Source organism: Danio rerio, chromosome 15 (genome assembly GCF_052040795.2).
Source record: "Danio rerio strain M-AB ecotype USA chromosome 15, GRCz13ab, whole genome shotgun sequence".
NCBI lineage: Eukaryota > Metazoa > Chordata > Actinopteri > Cypriniformes > Danionidae > Danio > Danio rerio.
This window is the reverse complement of record NC_141035.1, coordinates 2139272-2162935: the sequence shown is the minus strand read 5'-3', so window position 1 is coordinate 2162935 and position 23664 is coordinate 2139272. Positions and strand designations below refer to the sequence as shown.

At 34.8% G+C, this 23664-nt stretch overlaps 2 protein-coding genes across 40 annotated transcripts in view; one reads left to right on the top strand and one right to left on the bottom strand.

Annotated features, from left to right (window-relative positions):
* rsrc1 (arginine/serine-rich coiled-coil 1) overlaps positions 1-3530 on the bottom strand; it is a 226060-nt gene extending 222530 nt beyond the window's left edge. For 22 of the 30 annotated variants that reach the window (XR_015508453.1, XR_015508454.1, XR_015508452.1 and 19 more), the window contains 2 exon segments: positions 3451-3530; positions 1885-2063 (listed from right to left, as the gene is read on the bottom strand). Coding sequence is in view for 6 of the 30 variants with exons in the window: in NM_212947.4 (NP_998112.2) it covers positions 1885-2057 (173 nt within the window). In the remaining 24 variants the exon portion in view is untranslated. 30 annotated transcript variants of the gene reach the window in all.
* shox2 (shox homeobox 2) lies at positions 2888-12311 on the top strand. 10 transcript variants are annotated; one of them, XM_087282638.1, is made up of 6 exons: positions 2888-2989; positions 5849-6056; positions 7124-7332; positions 9628-9685; positions 10091-10179; positions 11053-12311. In XM_087282638.1, exons 2-6 carry the CDS (start codon positions 6005-6007, stop codon positions 11308-11310), a joined length of 666 nt encoding a protein of 221 aa, XP_087138764.1. In that variant the 5' UTR covers positions 2888-2989; positions 5849-6004; the 3' UTR covers positions 11311-12311.
* Positions 12312-23664: the final 11353 nt, after the last annotated feature.

Sequence of the window (23664 nt, the reverse complement as noted above, 5' to 3'; positions counted from 1 at the left end):
AGTGTTGCGTTCAAATAACTAAATGACTTCCCTCGACAACTGTAACGTGATGATTGATGGGGGCCCTTAAACAGCTTTCTTTTGCATTATATCTACTGCAGTGGGGAGATTTAATGTACTGCTAATTAGCAAGCAGTCTCGTGTCCTTGACATGTTTTTCCTGGAGCGAACCACAGTCAAAAAACCATCAGTAAATTAACAGTTTTCTGTATTTTGAGATTCATGCTTCATTTAGGACCTTGGTCTTTCCTGTAACAACATTTGATGGTGAAAAGTTTGTAATGACGTTTAAAATAGTTTGAAGTGATATATTGTCTGGTTAGTGTTTTAAATTATGGCTAAAACAATAAATAAACATTAAAAATTTGATAATAAACTTCCAGTACTTTTTCTCACACACCCATACATACCTGCTATAAATACACTCACCGGCCACTTTATTAGGTACACCTGTCACACAGCTTGTTACGCAAAATTCTAATCAGCCAATCAAATCAATAGTATCTGGATGCAGCCTTGAGGCATGCAATCTCAGACACAATGCATTCAATGGAGTGAGTGACGTCACTGTGACAGGTGGGGTTAGGTGAGCGCATTAAAAAGCATTGGATGCAGCTCAGGTTGCACTGCACCGAGCCTGCAGCCAGACCCCTCTCAATCACATGGCAGCAACTACAGACTTATTTCTTCTTATGCTATTTCTTATATATTATGTTATCTGAAAATTCTAGAATGTCAATAAAATCTACTTTGTTAAACTGTAGAGTTTAATTTTCATCATTAAAAGTCAATAGAGCAGAGAAAAAACTCACAACTAAATTCACAACCCTAAACACAAAACATTTGTCATATATATATATATATATATATAAATAAATAAATAAATAAATATAGATAAAAAGTAAATAAATAAATAAATAAATAAATAAATAAATAAATACATAAATAAATCTAAATAAATAAATTAAAGTAAATAGATAAGTAAATAAATAAATAGATAAATAAACATAAAATTAAATACATAAATAAATATAGATAAATAAATATAAATAAATAGATAAACAAATAAATAAAAAAACAAATAAATAAATAAATAAATACATAAAAAATTAAATACATAAATAAATCTAGATAAATAAATATAAATAAATACATACATAAATAAATAAATAAATAAATAAATAAATAAATAAATAAATAAATCTAGATAAATAAATATAAATAAATACATACATAAATAAATAAATAAATAAATAAATAAATAAATAAATACATAAATAAATCTAGATAAATAAATATATATATATATATATATATATATATATATATATATATATATATATATATATATATAAATATATATATATATATATACACACACACACACACACACACACACACACACACATATATATATATATATATATATATATATGTATACACACACACATATATATATATATACATATATATACATACATACATACATATAATTGTGTATATAAAAACAGAATCAAACATGGAGAGTTTCAAAAATCCTTTTGTGTGAGGAACTACTTTATTCCGTATTCAAATCATGAGCTGACAGTTAAACAGCTGAGCAGGCATCTTTTAAACTTTAGATCTGTAGTGTCTGCTTTTTGCTGGCTGTATGTGTGCGGAGTAATACACAAAGGGTAAAGAGGCTGTAGGAGTTCTGATATTGCAGAATATCGCACAGCTATCAGCCAATCAGATTTGAGAACCAGACAGAACTGTTGTATAAATATATATAATTAAATATAATATAATATAATATAATATTATATATATATATATATATATATATATATATATATATATATATATATCTTTATTTATTTTTAATTTCTTGACATGGTCTACCTTCTATCTGTGGTTCTGTTTCGGTCTCTGGATCGGGAGCGTGTTCGTCTCTTGGAGTGTTTGCTGCGGCTGGTCACTCTGCTTTCAGAGCTGGAGGATGAAGAGCGTTGTCTCTGTCTCCTCTTCCTCCTGCTCCGGCTGGTGTCCTCGCTGTCTGACGAGTGACGACCCATTGCTCGCTGGGTCAAACGAATAGATTTGAGATTAAAGTTCTGTAGCTCATCATGTACAGTTGAAGTCAGAATTATCAGCCCTCCTGTTAAATATTAATTATTTTATAAATATTTTTACACAATTTCCATTTAACACAAGAGATTTTCGAACACATTTCTAAACATAATAGTTTTAATAACTCATTTCTTTTATCTTTGTCATAATATTTTACTAGATACTTCAGCTTAAAGTTCAATTTAAAGGCTTAACTAGATTAAATAAGCAAGTTAGAGTATTTAGTCAAATCATTATATAAAGTGGTTTGTTCTGTAGACAATTGGGGAAAAAAATACTTAAGAGGGCTGATAATATTGACCATAAAATGGTTTAAAAAGAAATAAAACTGCTTTTATTCTAGCTGAAATAAAACAAATAAGACTTTCCCCAGAAGAAAAAAATATTATAGGAATGTTATATGTGAAAATGTCCGTGCTTTCTTAAACATTATAACCAGCTTGACCAGCCTGGTTTAAGCTGGGCATAGCTGGTTTTGGCTGGGCTCCCAGTCTGGCTAGGCTGGTCAAGCTGGTTATAGCTGGTCATCTCCCAGCCTGACCAGCTAAGACCAGGCTGGAAATGGCTGGAAACCAGCCTGGAAATGGCCAAAACCCCTCTAAAACCAGCCTGGCTGACCAGCTAAAACCAGCCAACCAGCCTACACTGGTTTAAGCTGTTTTTTTTCAGTAGGGTTGGGGGAAAAAATACTTAAGGGGGCTAATAATATTGACCTTAAATTGGTTTAAAAAGAAATAAAACTGCTTTTATTTTAGCTTTTTCATCCTCTCAGGTCAACTTAAAAAAGAATAAAGTTAAGTAACGTTAGTGCTAATGTTGTATGGATACTTACATGTGATTTCAGGCCTAATATTCAAAGTACCATGGTAAAATTAAGGTAAAGTTTGTCTTATATTTGCACATTCTAACTTTCTCCTTATTAATGTAATTTCAGAAATGAATTATTTGCAAAGTCTAAACAGGTAAATCATATTAGCAGCAGTCAATGACTGTAGTGCAACACAGTTTACAGAGCTAAGGTTGTTATGAAGTCATACCTCCATGTGATTTCAGACTGATTATAAACAATGAACGTTAGGGACCATATCAAATGTTGTCACTGAGCAAGTGTGCGAATGTAAAACCAACATTACCTCAATCAATTTCACGAACAAAAACAATAGTGTGAATAACATGAAAATCGCGTCCCTTTCCATTTTAAATGTTGAATGAATGTTTGTAAGTCTTTCTTCTAACGTTACATTTTTCTAACACACATACAGAGCACGTCTGCTACATGTTAACGTTTATATGTAACGTTAAAACAACTAATTTGTACATCAACAGTCACATTCTTACCTATAAAACGATACACAGTCCTTTTGTATCACAACAGCAACTCACAGAGCAGCGCCATGAGCCGATGAACAGACTGAAGTAGCCGAGTTGGAGATCATCGATGGATGCGGAGCCAGCAGGCATCACTAATCAAACATAATAGTAGGGCGCTCTCAGCTTCTCGTGATACCGAAAGATAAAGCTTGAAATACTTATTTTCCGGTTCTCAACGACAAGGTCGTCACATAACACACGGTCGCGGGATCTTTTCTGATGCCTTGTTGATTTACGCGTTTGAGGTTTGTTGAGAAATCGCGGACTTATTGAAAACTGAGGACCATACAAATTGACATCAGCTTTAAAACTGTTGATCTACATATTGTGAACAGAGTTGTTGTGTCGTACTTTATTAGGATTTTTAAAAAAGGGTTGCAGACTGGTTTAGAAGGTGAATGTTACAATAGTTCGTCTTTAAAGTGGAAAAAGGGCTTTATCTGACATTTAAAATGATCATATTAAATTTGAAACGTGTTTTAAAGCAACACTAAACGTTCACATTATTAAAAGATGTGCAGCAAATTACAGGTTATTTGTTACCTCAAGCCAACTCCTTTAATGAATGCACAATCGCTATTAAACTATATTATTAGCCTAAAATTGTGCAACAACCTTCGGATATGACGTCTTAAATGTGACCGTTTTAAAATAGCAATAATAATAATTAATAATAATATTTATTTAATATTTTTTATTAATAATAATAATATTCTATTATTATTATTACTATTATTATTATTATTATTATTAATCATCATCAGATTAACTAAAAAAAAATTATCAACTCATTGCTATCACTTGTGCGGATATGCAAGCCTATTTAAATAATTTGACCAGCTAACTTCATTAATTCATTCATTTTCTTTTCAGCTTAGTCCCTTTACTAATCAGGGATAGCCACAGCGGAATGAACCGAAAACTAATCCAGCATGTGTTTTCCGCAGCGGATGCCCTTCCATAATGTGACTAGCTAACATATGAAATAAAAGTAACATGCATGATAGGTCTATTAAATAAATTGTGTTGTAATTATTGTCGTCGAGGTGATCAGGTGTTCTGTAATTTAGGTAAATCTAAAACTTAGCATATTCGTTTACTTTACCGGCTGAACATCCTATTCTGTAATATTTCAAATACCTTTCACCACTGAACTTTTTCGACTAATTAACCATATTCTGCAACAGCTTTAAAAATGCGTAGTTAATTGCCATTGAAAATCGCAAAGCCTATTTTCTTTAAGTAAATTTAGCTAATGATAGAAAACTTTCCTCTCTGATAGATTATCTAAAATGTAAATAAAAGTAAAAAGACGTCAATAAACATTGAGACATTTGCAATAAAATGAACAAAAGCAGCACGCTTTATTCAGCTCCATTGCTGTATTTATTAATATCCAACTGTATCATAAGCTCTGCGAAGATCTAATCGATAAACTTGCAAATTGGTTTTTATGCTTTAAATCCTCTTTAAACGATTTCGATTTAAGATCTGCGCGTTTTACAGATCACATCGCTAATAAAAATAGCCAATCTCTGACAGCCTAATGTGCGTGAAAATGTAACAGTTTGGGAATGCTGAATAGTTGCAGTATGGCTCGCAAATTCAATGCATTTATTAAAAAAAAAAAAAAAACAAGCTGCCTTCTTTTAAGATGAACATTTTTATTTCTCTTCTGCACGAGATTATTTTTATTTTGGCGTCAAAATGAAGCGCTTAATGATGTTGTTACTGTATGATCACAAACTGCACATTTTCTCGTTATCTATACGGTCTCGTTTTCCAACTCGGATCAAAGAGTTGCAGAATAAGATGTCCATGGTGTCAGTAGTTTTGGCCTCACCCCAGCAGAGCTCCATCATCCTCATCATCGTGCACGGTGTTTCCAAACTCTAGCCAGTCTTCGCGTAATGACATTAATTTGCTCCTCTTGTCAATCTTGGCCAATAGCATCCATGCAAGGGGTGATGTGGATCTGAAGGACAGATAATATCCCCCCCTCCACCCTCCACCCCATCCCGCCTCTATGGGAAGGGGGCTCGCGGTGAGGGAAGGTAATGCGCGCGGATCAAGGGGCAGACGCTTCGCTAAGTATAAATAGTGTGACTTCAATAGTGAATCGGCAGCAAGTCTGTATACACTCTCCGCAACAAGAGGAATTGTCAAAGATCTCATCATCACACCATCATCTCGCATTTAGGCCGATAGAAAGAGAGAGAGCGCGCGCGCTGTTCCCGTTCTTATGGTAGTCTGCTAAGGATCTAAAAGGAAGATTGTGTGGGGCTTTTTTTTTTCTTCTTCTTCGTTCTTCTTGGGTGCAGTGATGGAAGAACTTACAGCGTTTGTCTCTAAATCTTTTGATCAGAAAGTGAAGGAGAAGAAGGAAGTGATCACGTACCGGGAGGTGTTGGAAACCGGTTCGGTGAGGAACCGGGAGAGTCTGTCGGCGGATCCAAACCGCGAGGAAATCAGCAGCATCACGCGGAGCGGAGTGCGCTCATCGCCGGTCAGGGAAGCGGACATGCTCGCGTCAGAGAGAAGCAGAGACTCGAGCAGTCCTAAACTTACAGACGGTGAGCATTTCTTGCGTTTTACAACGTTTTTATCTCGCAGGACATTTGTAAAAAATAATTAAATCACGTTCGCATGCTCTTTATTTTACAAATAGGCCTATTAATAGTGTAACTTATTTGCTTTATATGCTACTATTTATGTAATTTAAGTTTAACGTTATAATGTATTTGTTCATGCTACACGAAACAAGATAATATTTGTCCGGGAATTATTCTCCAGTCATCGCTGTCCATTTATGAATTAAAAAATTGGAAAACTATAACTCTATTAATAGTTCAAAAGTGATAAAACTGATAGCTCGGTTTATTAGACAGCAGATGCATAGGCCTGCATTTTTATTTGTTATATTTAGGCCTATTTGATCAGATATTAAGACGCAATTAAAAGAATAATAGAGAGGAATAGATTTCTGAAAGAAAATACAGGCTAGGCCAAAGTGTTAACGCATGCTAAACAGAAAGAAACTGAAGAAAAAAGCGGACAACTCAGCCTGTGCATTACTCTTGTAAAGTAATAAATCAGCTTATATGTTTATGAGACACGCTGAATATTCTACCCATCATTTATTTGCGTTATTTTAAAGTCTTAATACCACAAGAACATGCAGCAGCCTACTAACATTAGACGCAATAATAATGATGATAATAATAATAATTTGAATTAAACATAATTTCGATTCTACTAACCTTTTCTTTTCTACAAGCAACATTAAACTACTACTAATAATGAATACATTTATTAGCTACTGGACATTGCCATTCGGATTTAGATCGATGTATTATTTTGTCAGTATGAATTTTCATTCAGCTTCGTTAATTACTGTCCTGTATTGATTTCATTTTCGTTATACACTCACCCGTTTTGCCAGGTTAATATAAGTGCAATAAGATGACATTCCTGCAGCATCCGATACAGAGAGAAGCTCCATGCATATGTATAGTGCGTAAATAATTAAAGAGCTCTGTGTAGGACAAAACATCCGTGACCGACATCAGTGGGCTCACACTGCCCTCATTTCACATCACCGGACGAGGCGTTCATTTCTCCTTTTCTGCTCTGCTTTCAGGTAATACAGATATGAAGGAACGCAAAGAGGATTGTAAGCCGCTGGAGGATGAGACACAGACTAAAATCAAGCAGAGAAGGAGTCGGACTAACTTTACCCTTGAGCAGCTCAATGAGCTGGAGAGACTGTTCGATGAAACGCACTATCCGGACGCCTTCATGAGAGAGGAGCTGAGCCAGAGACTCGGGCTGTCGGAGGCCAGGGTGCAGGTCAGGCCCTCCTTATGTTGTCTGCCTTCAAATGCATGCAGTATGGCCTTTATGCTTTCGTTTGCCAAATTCGAAACAATTTCGTTAAGTAAACATGGAACAATTACACACAAACACACACACACACACACACATATATATATATATATATATATATATATATATATATATATATATATATATATATATATATATATATATATATATATATATATTTAAATTTAAATTAGTTTCACTTAATATGGATTTACATTCATATATATATATATATATATATATATATATATATATATATATATATATATATATATATATATACGCCTTTTTATGCAATTAATGTGTCTTTGTTTTGTATGTAGTAAGTGCAAAATGAACGCGTATCATTCGTGTTTCGTTTTATCACACAACGCTTAAAATATTAATGACAGTTAATTGCCATTGTAATGCTGAGTATTGAAAAATGATTACTAATTAATAATAGATCTAATGTAAATGCAAAATAAGGTCGATACGTTTCACGTTACAGCCCTATATATATTGCGTTTTTAAAGTATTGCTTGTTGCAGTATTTTTGTTCCTGCCAAAAAGCATCTATCAATAAAAACACTTTAAATTGAGCTGAAACACACAATTTATACGGGTTTTTTGGGGTCAACTTAATTGTTTTATGTTCAGTCCAATCTTAAATTTGTAAAAACTAAAAAGCTAACTTAATTCCTTCATGTTGTCCCATGACAAACCGATTGTGTGGATCCCAGCATCACACTGTAAAAAGTGCAGGCTTCCACACAATTCATTCATGTTGTCCCAACACAAATTAAGTTAGCTTAACACTATCAACAAATTTATGTGGATTGAAGATTTAAAAAAAAAAAAGTTGTCCCAATAAAATATTAAGATTGTGTTGTTTCAGCTTATTTTAAATTATTAGTTTGAACGACCAAACAATATGTTTTGAGTGCATTTACAATAGCACTGCTAAAAACTTTCAAGCGTGTTGCTGTATTTATATAACTTACCTCAGCATGCTAAATAAAATTATATCTCAAGCTATTCAGCGTGTGTGTTGAATAGTGGAATGAAATCGCCGAAAATAAAAGTGATATTAAGCCGCTTAAATCAACTCCGCGGAGCTATAATGAACAAAACAGCGAACAGAAATTATTCCCTGATTTGTGCGCATTGGCCCTGCAGGCAACATCTGTAGTGTGCTTTTTAGGATGGGGAAGACCATCTGCACAGAAACATAATAAGGCTCAATATATTTGTAACAAGAGACGAGCGACTGAGCCGAATAATGACATTCAACATAGACATTGGCTCTGGTGTGATTGATCAGGAAGAGAGAGAGGAGAAAAAAAAACAATATCTTATTTCATTCTCTTTTATCTATTCATTCCTTGGGAGGGGATATAAAATTCGCTCTTTGAATACATTGGTCCTTTTAAAAATGTGCTCAAAAGACCTCCCTGGAAAAAGTTAAACCATCGTCTCTCTTTGGGATCTTACCAAAGGGCATTGTCCCAAGCTAGGCCCGCGGATTTACATAAATTATCTTTAATTTTTATACCAAAATAAAGATCTGATGCTCTTTTCATATTCACTATTCACAACCAAAGCCCACACCACTTGCTCAAAGACTCCGCTGCCATTTTAGTCATAATGACACATCTCTTATCATCATATCGTGTTTACAATTTCACTTACAGCAGAATAGCAAACACCGGCTCGATTTGATCTGTGTTATGGGCTAAATTATAATTATAATTAATAAAAAGCGTTGCAGAACTTTGACACACAATCACAAATCTCCGATGTCTGTAACACAGGCTGTATGGTCAAATAAAAAAACGCAACAGACTTTCTTTCGGATATTGGCAATTAATGTCTCAATTTTAGCTCGCTCTTGAAGTCCAGACATATAGTCCCATGCCGGGTGTTTGCTGTCAGAGGATCAGTTTGCCTGTTCTGGAACTCTAATCCCTGGATAGATTAAACCACTGGAGAAAGACGATATATTATGACACTATTTCAGACGCAGGACGTCTAGATTTGGATTCTTCCCGTTTGTTTAACATTTTAACTAATCTTTTTTCCTTCGTGGTTAATTTGGCGCATTTTGCGTCAATTTTCAGCGCGTTACAAAGATAAATAATAATTAAAATCTGCGGTTGAGCTTTATGAATATTTTAGAGGTCCCCAGGGATACATGGTTTTACTGAGATTGTTGTCATTTTGGGGGGATTTTACACGTGCCCTCACCGACAGCTGTCAATCAATGTCTTCTGCTTTCAGGTTTGGTTTCAGAACCGAAGGGCTAAATGCAGAAAGCAGGAAAATCAGTTGCATAAAGGTGCGTGGATACACTCATTATGTATTTAAAGAAATCTTAAATATATTTGGATGCTTTGTAGAATTCTGCTTTGTATTAAACAAACACCAGATGCATAAATGAACACCTGCTATTAGATTTAATGTTGGTTTATTTTTTATGTATGTAATTTGACAAACTAGTCAATCAATAAGGTTGTATATTGTTTTTAGTTCGTTAGATTTGTGTAGAAAGAAGTAACACATATTGAATAAAAATAGCATTCTTTATATATATATATATATATATATATATATATATATATATATATATATATATATATATATATATATATATTAATCAATTAAATGATATATCAAATATTATCCATGCATCTCTGTTTTACATACAAATATGGCGTGTAAAGAAGACATCACTGTTTTTCAGGGGTTCTCATCGGAGCGGCGAGCCAGTTTGAAGCATGTCGCGTGGCTCCATATGTCAACGTGGGAGCTCTGCGCATGCCCTTTCAGCAGGCAAGTTATTTTGACTATAGCCCATGCAGAACCGTCCTATACAGACCTGTACAATTTTTTTGCATCCTTTATGGTGGCACTGCACACTCAAATTTCTCTCTCCTCCTCAATTCAATTCACTTTAATTAAATTGAATAATTGCTTTATTGGCATGATACATGTTACAAATGTATTACCAAAGCATTTATAAAGTTTACATTAAAACGAGCGTATACAGTATAACATAGCAAATACAGTAGTATAAAATAATAATAATAATAACAGTTTTATTTGTTTAAATTAAATTTAACTTAAATTTAAATATTATTAAATAATATTAATATTAATAATAAAATCTGAATAAATTGTACATTTAATTGTACATTTGTATTTTACACACTCTCCCCTCTCTATCTCCCCCCCTCTCTTTCTCTCTTTCTGTGTGCATGAGTCATTTCTGTTATGCAGTACATTCTGTAACTTTATTGTGATCTCAGAAGCTTGTTTCCATTGCCACAGAATCTCTCTCTCTCTCTCTCTCTCTCTCTCTCTCTCTCTCTCTCTCTCTCTCTCTCATTGCTAGCAATTGCAATCTCACTAGAACAGAAAAAAGTCTTACCTGTTATTCAATAGAAATAAGACATGTTTTTTTATGAAAGTTAATCTATAACGATTCTAAATTTGCTGTATTGCTTTGAATCATTTAGGGCAGCATATCTAGTTGCACCAAAATACAGGTGTGCAGATGCATTTTAGGATGATAAATGCAATTGATCCAGTGCCCAGTAGCAGCACTGCATTAGTTTATCTTAAGTTAATGTGTGTTCTCCCCCTCTCTTCCCACCCGTGCGTCCATAGGATAGTCATTGCAACGTGCCGCCCTTCTCCTTTCAGGTGCAGGCGCAGCTGCAGCTGGACAGCGCCGTGGCTCACGCGCATCATCACCTGCACTCGCACCTGGCTGCGCATGCGCCGTACATGATGTTTCCCGCGCCGCCGTTCGGGTTGCCCCTGGCGACGCTCGCAGCGGAATCCGCGTCGGCGGCGTCGGTGGTGGCGGCAGCCGCCGCCGCGAAAACCACCAACAAAAACTCCAGCATCGCGGATCTGAGACTGAAGGCGAAAAAGCACGCCGCGGCTCTGGGACTGTGACGTCACATTGCATTGAACGACGGCATATCGACGTTAACCACAGACAATAAACGCAAATTTTCGTATGAAGGACACGCAAGAAGGAGAGGCTATTTATAAAGACAAACTGTGAAATGGAGAAACATTTCGTGGATCTTCACAAGGATGGAAACAACTGCAAGATGCAGAACTATACGAGAAAATAAAGCTGAACTTAAAGCGAACAGAACTTTTTTTTTGTGCAGAACACGAGAGGTTTGAATCCGAAAATAATGATATAAAGCAGCTGGGACAGTTGTGTGACAACGCGGACATTTCTGCTTTAACACGTTATTAGTAATTAATGAAAATAAAGAGGCTGGCCTCGTTTATTTGAAACAAAGTTTCTTTGTGGATATTTGTGAAATATTACAGAAATACCTTTTGTTGCCAAATCATGAAAACTCCAGTGTTAAAAACCCCCCATTTCCGTCCTCACGGATGACACACACTTTACATGCTCTCTGGTTTATGAAACTAAATAAATGAGCATTAAATGAAACGACGACCATTTCCCTTGTTGTTAATAATCAGTGTGTTGTGGATATAACCCAATCTTATCAGGTAATTTATTCAGTGGAGTGTCTAATTTCACTTGCATCCATGCCTAATTCTTATTATGAGCACACATGGCTTTCATTATTGGTGTATAAATCAAATCCACATGTAAAATACCCATGTTTATGCCAACAGGAAAATATATATTTATATTATTTTGGTGCTTTAATGCTTCATTGAGGCATTGTGAGGGCATCCTGGATTTCCTTACACTGCTTATTTCTTCTTGTCCATCTCTTTCCCGGTGTGTACAACCATGTGAATCTCAGAAAAAAAATGTAATGTTCATGTTTTTTAAGGGAGTTATAAAAGGACATCGACTGCGGGCACTCATTTGATGATATTTATGATTTTACCATGACTGTGAAACGTGAGCTGCAGCTAAACACAGTGTTTTCGATTTATAAAATAAATGTTAAAAACACTGTAGTATCCGTCTCATAAACGAAGTCCGTGTTATTTAATTTTTCGCTCCACTAAATGGGTGCATTTAGTTTAATTAAGCGCTATAAGATACATTATTTTAACTTTATTCTTCAAAAATGGTCTGGAGCTGACGGTGTCACAATTTAACTTCTGATATTCTTAATGGTGATAATTAAAAATCATCCCGTTTCAGTGTTGTTTGGATAATTCTGCTGTAATGATTAATTCTGAATGAATGCTATTATTAATTAAGGTTATTGTGGTTATTAAAATATATTGGCAAAAAATAAATTATTTATTTATGAAAATCACAAGGAACTCTCTCAGATAGTTGTGAAACACTAAACATTAGGCCTATATTAAACACTATTTAAAACTATATATATATATATATATATATATATATATATATATATATATATATATATATATATATATATATATATATATATATATAGCGAGAGCCTAACACTGGGTTCCACACAATTCATTCATGTTGTCCCAACACAAATTAAGTTAACTGAACACTTTTAACAAATTTATATGGACTGAACATAAAAAATTAAGTTGTCCCAATGAAATCTCAAGAATTGTGTTGCTTCAGCTCATTTTAAACAAGTAGTTTGAACAAGCAAATCATTATTTTGAGTGTAGATTATTTCAACTTAATAGTTTTTGCAAATTTAACATAAAACAATTAAGTTGTCCCCGCAAAAATACTCAAGAATTCCGCCGATTCAGCTCATTTTAAATAATTAAACAAGAGCCAAAAAATCCCATGCAAGTTTTGAAAACCCAATCAAATGGTGATAAACAAACATGAATGACATACAGTAATCATTTTTATTTATACCACTGCGCTATCATTATTATATTAATATCTGTAAAATGAACACCACTCCTGTTCTGTGGCTCAGCCCGCTTATAGAGATCTGAAGCGGTTTTCTTGACAGTTTAATAAATATCAAATGTCAGCTCTTATCAGGAATGACCCGCACGCTCGGGTTACCGTCTAGATACAGAGTACAATGTTTTGGCCTATTAATTAATACTGCTTTAAAATCGCGTGGTGTAAAGAGGGCTTGTGTGGCAATCCAGCTCTGCACTCGGACGCCAGTGCTATTGAATTATTGATTCCTGTTACTGCCTTAGTTGAGACAAACCTGTGAATGGGGATCGGTGTACAGAGGATGATAGCTGGATATTAAAATTAGATTTGGGATATTGATCTCGATGTAGATGTCTTTTTCTGCGCTCCAATCGAGAGTCTGGTGCGTCCGCGAAGAGATTTGAGGATTAAAAAATTAATTGATTTAAGAGAAATACTAGACAATAACAATTTAGAAATGTTTATTTTTATTATAAATATATACTTCAAATATGATGGTAACAACCATTAATGCTCAAATTACACAGTGTAGTATACTCTTTAAAAGCAATAGATTTTGCTGCTTTTTCTAACTACTGATTTAAAATGAGTTGAAGCAACACGATTCTTGAGATTTTTGGGGGGGACAACCTAATTGTTTTCTGCTCAGTCCACCTAAATGTGTTAGGTTAACTTAATTGTTTTGTGTTGGGACAACTGTATGCATTTATTACAGTGTCTATCATGCAGTGATATACATTATTTGACAGATTAATATTTTTATTATTATTCATTTTTATTTTCGGCTTAGTCCCTTTATTAATCTGGGGTCGCCACAGCGGAATGAAACGCCAACTTATCCAGCATATGTTTTACGCAGCGGATGCCTTTACAGCTGCAAGCCATCACTGGGAAACATCCATACACACTCATTCACACATATACACTGACAATTTAGCTTACCGGAGGTAACACACGCCAACACGGGGAAAACATGCAAACTCCACACAGAAATGCCAACTGAGAAGGTCGAACCAGGGACCTTTTTGCCTTGAGGCGATCGTGCTACCCACTGCGCCATATATTATTATGAATTAATATTATTATTATTAATATTATTACCATTATTATTATTATTATTATTTATTTATTATTATTTTTAAAATATTATTACTATTAATATTATTATTAATAGTTTTTATTTTTATTTTTTTTCAATTTACTGGAGTGTTTAAATGAATTGTGTATTACCACCATTTAGATATTCTGTGTTGTCATGCTAATGTATGCATTTATCACACGCACACACACAGACATACATACATACACCTGTAAATAAAATAAAAATAATATCATGGGCTGAAATGATTGCGAACTTCAGACTCTTCGGAGCTTTAGCGGAGGCGAAAATGAAAACTTTGTTTAAATAAAGTGCTGTTTCATGAAGGACAATTGCGTGTTTGGATTTTGACGGGGAAATCGCACAGACAGACGCAGCCATTTCCTCCTATAACAGAATAAATTACTGCGTGAAAACAAAAATTAGTAGATTTCCTTGCTTTGTAGGGTTCCACAATGGGGGAAAACCCATTAGTCACTACAAGAAACTTTTAATAAAGCAAACACGGGGACTTCATCGGCAGAGTTTACTTGACTTTTCCTCTGGTGCAAAGGCATTTGGCTTCCACAGGAACACACACACACACACATACACATACAAATCTCAGTGTGTTATGTGTGTTGCTACCAAATGCATACTGCTAATGCGCAATGATGCGGAGATGTGTTTCTCTTACTGTTGTTTTATTGACCTTAATAACTATTTTGGCGATTAATTTGAGTTTGGGCTGGGAGATTTGCCCAGTTGTGAAGTCACCTGCAGCCTTTTCCCCCTCAGATGTTTCCACTTGCAGACATTATATTCGGAAACACTCTGAAATGTCATAATAGTTTAGACGTTTGTGTGTGTGTGTGTGTGTGTGTGTGTCATAAGTGCAGACATGACAACGCAGAATATGACAATACACAATTAATTTAAACAATCAGGTAAATTGTATCAATAATAATAAAACATATGTATAATAAAATGCATCCCAAAACAAATAATCTAAAAAAAAAAAGCAAGAACAAACTGTTAAGTGTGACCAAGCAGATAAAACTAGCAAGCAGCAATTTTTAGTTATGCTGCAGTGCCTGAGAAAGTCACACTTTTAATCAGTAAATATACAAAAGATTACCGTATTTGCAGATGATTATCGTACATAATAACACTGCAAAATCACTGTGATTTATTGATTATTTCACCATTCTATTTACAGTAATTATTTTACCTACTGTAAATCAAGCAGCACTTTTATATGCTGAAGCGCCTGCAGAAGTCACACTTTTACAGTTAATCTGCAAAAACACAAGAGATTACTGTAGTTGCAACTAGTAATTGTACATAATATTGCTAAATCACTGCAATTTAATGACAATTGTATCATTTCATACAGTAATTACTGTATTTTCAACATCTGTAAAAACAGTCAAAGTTTTACAGTTAATCTGTAAAAATGCAGGAAATTACTGTATTTCCAGCTGATATTTTTGTACATAATACTGCTATATCACTGCAATTTAAAAACCATTTCATCATTTCATTTACATTAATTACTGTATTTTCAACTACTGTAAAAACAAGTCACACTTTTACAGTTAACCTGTAAAAATACAAGAGATTACTGTACTTGCAGCTGATAACTTTACATAAAGCTGCTAAATCACTGTACTTTAATGACAATTTTATCATTCCATTTACAGTAATTACTGTATTTTCAACAACTGTAAAAAAAAAGTCACAGTGTTACAGTTAACCTGTAAAAATACAAGAGATTACTGTACTTGCAGCTGATTATCTTACATAATAACACTGCTCAATCTCTACAGTAATCTCTACAGTAGTTCTGCATGCAGCACTTTTTTCAATGTAACACGTGAAATAAAAAATGATAACTTATAAATATTTATTTAAGGTTTTCAATGCAAATCCAATAAAAACCACTTGTTCGGTACACAAAGCAAGTCTCTCATATATCTACTTAAAACGTTATTTTACCAACAGCATTGCACATAAATTAGCATATTATTCAATAGCATGTCTGAAATTAATATAAAAATATAATATTTACATTTGCATAGGTAAACAAATAGACTCGATGATGGGCTAAAACATCTGCGGAAATTTGCTGGTACTGATTCTGTAATGGCCTACAACATTCATTCATTCATTTTCCTTCAGCTTAGTCTCCTTGTTTATCAGGGGTCGCCACAGCGGAATGAACCGCCAACTTATCCAGAATCTGTTTTATGCAGCGGATGCCCTTCCAGCTGCAACTAAGTACTGGAAAACACCCATACACACTCATTCACACACATACACTACAGCCAATAATGTGTTTGGACTGTGGGGGAAACCAGAGCACCCAGAGGAAACCCACGCCAACACGGCGAGAACATGCAAACTCCACACAGAAATGCCAACTGACCCAGCCGGGACTCGAACCAGCGACCTTCTTGCTATGAGGTGACAGTGCTAACCACTGAGCCACCGTGCCGCCTGACCAACAACATATATCTAATAACCTAAATGATATTGAAGTCTTTTTTTGTTTTTGTTCTTCAGTGTTAAGTCTTATCAATCTACAAGAGACAACAGGACGGGAACACTGAAGTACTTTCTAGATTAATGAAGGGGAGAGCGATCATTTTTTTCCACACACTCTCTTCAGTTAACAGGCTTCACACCAGCACAGAGCCACACTGGCACCATGGCTTTCTCCGCTGGCTCCATGCAAAAAAAAAAAAAAAAAGAAGAAGCTTTTCTTTCTTACAGTTTCTAGTCAAAATATCTAAAAATGCTAAAATCAAAAGGCATTTTCTAGACAAGAAAATAAAAAGACTTGTTATCAAAAATAATAAGTCAAATGAGTTTTCGTTTAAAACAAGCTAAATAAATTGCCAACAGGGTAAGCAAAATAATCTGGTGTAAAAAGGAAAAACTAATTATTTTGCTCACCCCATCGGCAGATTAATTAGCATGTTTTAAGAAAAAACTCACTTAATTTTGAAGTAAATACATAAATAAATCTAAAAATACGATGGTATTTTATGCTTGTCAAGAAAAAGCTTCTTGGTTTAAGAAGTTTTAGAAATTTGGACTAGACAAAAACATGTAAAAGTTAGAAAAGCATTTTTGCAAAGAACGCAAGATACGCAATAATTGTAAGTTTCTAAGTAACAAGTAAAGTAATGCATTACTTAAACAAAACATTAAGCAAAATATTCAGAAGATGGTGGTTCATTCCACTGTGGAAACCCCTGATAAATCAGGGACTAAGCCAAAGGAAAAGTAATGAATGAATATACAAAAGAAGCAAACACGTTGCTTTAAATTTGTATGTATAGGACCTCAGAACATAACACTATCCTAAATTGTTGCTGTTTTTTTAAAGGTAAATGAAGGTTATATAGTGGGTTGTTAATTGCAGAGATTCTCTATTTAAAAAAATTACAAAAAAACCCTGCAAGTTCTGAAAGAGTTTAAGCCTCAGCCAAGTAAAAACGCAAATACAGTTGAAGTCAGAATTATGAGCCCCCCTGTTTATTTCTCAACACACTTATAAACATAGTGGATTGTTCTGCAGATTATTGAAAAATATATAGTTTAAAGGGGCGAATAATATTGACCTTAAAATGGTCTTTAAAAAATTAAAAACTACTTTTATTTTAGCTGAAATAAAACAAAAAAAGAAATATTATCAGACATACTGTGAAAATTTCCTTGCTCTGTTAAACATCATTTGGGAAATATCACATATATATATATATATATATATATATATATATATATATATATATATATATATATATATATATATATATATATATATATATATATATATATATATAAAGAGGAGTGAATAAATCTGACTTCAATATATATGTATTCATTCATTCATTCATTCATTTTTTTTTACGGCTTAGTCCCTTTATTAATCCGGGGTCGCCACAGCGGAATGAACCACCAACTTATCCAGCACAAGCTTTACAAAGCGGATGCCCTTCCAGCTGCAACCCATCTCTGGGAAACATCCATACACACTCATACACAACAGAAAATTTTGCCTACCCAATTCACTTGGGGGAAACCGGAGCACCGGGAGGAAACCCACGCAAACGCGAGAACATGCAAACTCCACCAGCGACCTTCTTGCTGTGAAGTGACAGTGCTATATATATATATTTTAAATACACAAAAATATTTTTTGTGTTTAATTATTTTAAATAATTAAATACACAAAAATATGTGAATATAAACACAATGCAAAAGAAACTCAAAATAATGTAACACTTTAATTATCATAAAAAAGTAACTAAGTTACTTTTTTGGAGAGTAACTGGATATTTTTAATGGATTACTTTTTTAAAATTAACTTTCCCTAACGCCACATTCACACGGGGCATCAGCTTCAACGCTTCCCATTCACTTTGAATTGAATGGTTGTGGATCCTTCAGCCAGAAGCGTCAGCCAATCAGATCGCTGTATGCAAATACACCAGCTCAGGCAGTGGCCTATTGCTGACTAATTTCATTGGGTGACGCTGCTATGAAAATCGCGTCAGCCCCAACTTTAGACACGCCCTCTGTCAAGCGTTGATGCTGAAGCCCCGTGTGAATGGGTGGTAACACTGCAATTGGCAGATTATTTAGCTAGTTTAAAAACAAATTCACTTAATTTGACAAATTCAATTAATTCTGAAAATGTAGCCCTATATACATTTCTGGAGATTGTGAATTATGTAGCCAGAGGAACGTATGGCTGCATTTCGTCTTCAAAACGAACGCTACGAAGACAGAACGAAGCCGTTCCTTTTCGTTCTACCAGCTGACCGATTACCTCCGTATGGACGGCTTTGTTTGTTGGCGGATTTGAGACGCAAAGATGAGTTTACGGTGATGTTAACGTTTGAGTCTGGCGAAGAATAGTTCCAGAAAGCAGGTAAGACAAAAATAAAAGCCAAGAAATAAGTAAATAACAGGATGAGATTGTGGTAAATCTGAGAAAATCAGGCTGCCTCAAGGGCTTTTCTTTTTCTGGATGGCTTTTGAAAACACAGCCGGTTGGGTTTAGGGAAGTGGGTGGGCGGGTGGATCAGTCAGTCACAGCGGCCTCTGGTGGATTTATGCAAAAACAGCGGACGTGAAGAGAAATTTGAAGTCTCTGATGAATTCGCAAAAACAAAAACTGCTAAAGATGTACCTCCTGTGACGTGTTTGAGGCTTTCCAGAAGGGGTTTGTAATCAGAATGAGCCTGGGTTGATTATTTCTGAAAACAAGACAATATTTTTGGGTTGTCCAAAAAATGCTTCTGATTGTTATAATGTTTAGATGCTTGGACTAGAAGCGAGACAAGAAAAAAAAAACGTAAGCAAGAAAGCATTTGTTTGCAGTTTCCTACAGTAAAAGTCTTCCTCTCCTTCATCTCTTCCCTCTCTTCATTCTGCAGTGATGTGTAAGACGTGCAAGTGTGACTCAACAGAGTGGGAGGTTCACACACACAAACACACAACGGCAGTATCCCGGCTCATTGTGGCCTAGAAATGATACTGAGAGCCATTTGAACCCCTGTAAACTTCAAGCAGTTAACCCCGCGTGGACGATAAGAAAAGTAAAGCAGCGTTTTGGAGGGTCAGGCCCATCCCCTGAGCTGTCTGTGCTGTATATCTGAGCTTCATGACCTGTTGCTAAATTTACCCGCCGTACAGACAGTTAATGCTGAGCAGTGAACAGGCTTTAGGCTTTTATCATCGAGCCGAGCCGACCAGCACTGATGCTCTCCATTAAAAGCCACTACAATGGAAAAAACAACAAAACATGGTTACACTTCAAAATAAGCTTGCATTGCACTGTTAGACTTTACCACGATTTTACAGTTATTTGCTGCAAAAATGGCTAGTATATATCATATACATTCTGTACCGCTCACTACTGTAATATGAACGGCATTGTGGGTCATTTAAAAACTTTTACAGCAACTTACTTATTCTAGGAAATTAATTATTCTACTTATTCTACTGATATCAAAGTAATCAAGCACTGTAGCTGAAGACAAAAGGAGACAGTTAATGGTGCAGTAGGTGATCTGCCTAAATGTTATCCGTTAGCATAATAGCTTTAAAAACACAGCCCCTCCTCTGCTTTCCAAAGCCACGCCTCCTGAAATCACGAACACACACGTTAAAGATATCAGTTGACAACCCTCTAGATCAGTGGTTCTCAAACTGTGGTACGGGTACCACTAGTGGTTCGCCGGCTTCCTTCTAGTGGTACACAAAGGAATCGCTGAATAATTAATGAAAAAATTCATTTTCTTTTCGGCTTAGTCCCTTTATTAATCTGGGGTCCCCACAGCGGAATGAACCGCCAACTTATCCAGCACATGTTTTACGCAGCTTATGCCCTTCCAGCCGCAACCCATCACTGGTAAACATCCACACACACCCATTCACACTCATAAACTATGCACACTTTAGCCTACCCAATATACCTATACCACATGTGTTTGGACTTGTGGGGGAAACCAGAGCACCCGTAGGAAACCGGATGTAATATGTAAAAGTACTGTAAAAAAATTATATTGTAAAATGAAAAAGTGCTAAAGGGCATTTAAAAAAAAAGAAGTTGCGGTAAGGCTATTTTACTGTAAGATAAATGATGGTAGGGCCCTGCTACTGTAAAACACATTTACAGGTAAGTTACTGTAATGGGGCAGTTGCAGAAATTAGCTGACAACAGTACTGTCAATAAGTACAATAAAATGTCTAAATGAATAAATATAAATATTTATTTTTAAAACATTTTTAGAGATAATTAAATTAATAAGTACAACTTAAATATTTATTTTAGATTTATTTGTTTAAATAATTAATTAAATTTCATGCATTCATTCATTTTTTTGGCTTAGTCTCTTCATTAATCAGGGGTCACCACAGTGGAATGAACCGCCAACTTATCCAGCATATGTTTTACTCAGCGGATGCCCTTTTAGCCGCAACCCATCTCTGGGAGACCAATAACTACACTATTAGACATTTTTACTGTATTTTTGCGGTAACTTATTGGCAGCACTGTTGTCAGCAATTTACTGCAACTGCCTTTTTACAGTAACTTACATGTAAATGTGTTTTATAGTAGAAGGGCCCAACTGTAATGTAATTTTACAGTAAAATAGACTTACCACAACTTTTTTGCATGGTAAATTGCCCTTTACCAAATTTAAATTTTACAGTATGTCAATTTTAACAGTATTTTATACTGTAATTTATTTAGATTTTACACTAGCGGTGCAAAACCATTAATTTTAGTATTTAATATTGAGGTAAATAACTTCCAAATAATTGTCTATTTTTTCATGAACGGTCTCATTTTTGTCTTTAACTATGGTAGCATTATGTTACAGTATATGCATTAAGTTACTGTTAAGCTTTTAAAATTACCCACTATGCAGCGCATATTACGGGAGTGCACTGTAAAGAATGTATGTGGTATTTTACTGACCAGTTTTTGCAGTAAATAACTGTATTAGTTCATTCAATTCCCTTTTAGCGCATGTGTTTGGACTGTGGGGAAAACCGGAGCACCCGGAGGAAACCCACGACCACATGGGAAGAGCATGCAAACTCCACACAGAAATGACAACTGACCCAGCTGGAACTCGAACCAGTGACCTTCTTGCTGTGAGGCGACAGTGCTAACTTCTGAGCCACCTTATGATAATTCATATATTCCTATATTTATAAAATATTAATAAAAAGTAATAATTACATTCACTGAAAGATATTTAATTAAATTACTCAATTAAATCAATAAGTTCAACTTAAATATTTATTTTGGGTCTTTAAAAGATAATAAGTTGAATTAACAAATATAACATTAATAAATATATAGAGAATTAATTAAAATAAAATAATTATTAAATATTTATTTTGAAAACTTTTTTTTACTATAAAATCAAAGTAAATTCGCACTTTGGACTAAAATAAAGAATAAAATGCTGCAATTATTGTAACAAGTAACTGAATTAAAGTCAATGCTTTTGGCTTCTCTCATATAACTCCTCTCCATTACAAGCACACCATACAGTATTTACACTTTAGCTGTTAAGCGTTGGAAAGTTTGCTGCATCCACTAAAGATGACATATTAAATATGTGTCTGAGCCCATAAGAGAGACCGAGGGAGAGAGGTGGTGTGTTTGAGAAAATGTCAATGAATGTTGAATCAAACTCCGAAGCGGTCATGAAAGCAGGTGAAGAGAGTGGGAGAACACAAAGATAAAGGTGTGGATCTCTAAAGGTTTGCCTTTGTTATATATTAAGTGCTGCGAAGGAGAAATGTGCGCGCATCATCAGACAAAAGACAACTAACATCAGGGGAGAGCCAGGAGATGAAAGAGAGACTTCAAAGCTGTGAAATAGAGTGAAAGTGAGACTGAAACCTGACGAAAACTCGCTCAAATAGACCAATTAAAGCAGATTTTTATTTATTTTTTTTACCTCTGAGCAGGTCTTTTACACAAGCTACCTCATCGCCAAACTACATTTTGTACAATTTAAAGAGACAGTTCACTTAACAATAGAAGGTGTGTCATCATTATTCCCTCCTTTTGCTTATTTTCTCCTCTGTAAATAATCGTATGTGCTATTTGTTTAAAAATATAGTGGTAACAATATTGCATGCATTATTTTAAGTACTTTTCTTTAGCAAAGACTATACATTACCTGACAAGGAGCTGCATCCCAATCATCACCAATACTGCAGAAGACCTACTGGAACCCACATGGAGCCAAGATCTGTTGAATCATCTGCTGATCTGCATCCCAATCATCACCAATACTGCTCAAATGGACTCAAGATTCTCACAGAAATCAGTCAAGTTTGGTGAAGAAAAAATCATGGTTTGGGGTTACATTCAGTATGGGGGCGTGCGAGAGATCTGCAACATCAACAGCCTGAGGTATCATTTGTGCTGCCCATTACATTACAAACCACAGGAGAGGGACAATTCTCCAGCAGGATAGCGCTCCTTCTCATACTTCAGGCTCCACATCAAAGCTCCTGAAAGCAAAGAAGGTCAAGCTGCTCCAGGATTGGCCAGCCCAGTCACCAGACATAAACATTATTGAGCATTATTAAGTCAAGTAACGAATCTGATATTTGACACACTCTACTCTTCTGCACGCAAACTTAACATCTAGAATAATAAACTCTTTAATGACAGAATCAAGTGTTAGAGTTTTTTTTAGCATTCTTTTTTTAGCATATCTTCTTAGTGTTCAACAGGAGAACAAACATGTTAATCACTTGATGGAGTGTAATTAGTGACTAAATTGTCATTTTTGGGTGAACTAATCATTTAAAATGGGATTCAGATGAAAACGGT

Excerpts from the sequence above, each read along its gene's own strand:
- shox2 (XM_087282630.1), top strand. The coding sequence starts at position 5,807 with ATGGAAGAACTTACAGCGTTTGTCTCTAAATCTTTTGATCAGAAAGTG. Across the intron at positions 6,057-7,123 it reads CAGTCCTAAACTTACAGACG|GTAATACAGATATGAAGGAA; the intron begins GTGAGCATTTCT and ends CTCTGCTTTCAG. Across the intron at positions 10,180-11,052 it reads TGCGCATGCCCTTTCAGCAG|GTGCAGGCGCAGCTGCAGCT; the intron begins GCAAGTTATTTT and ends TTCTCCTTTCAG.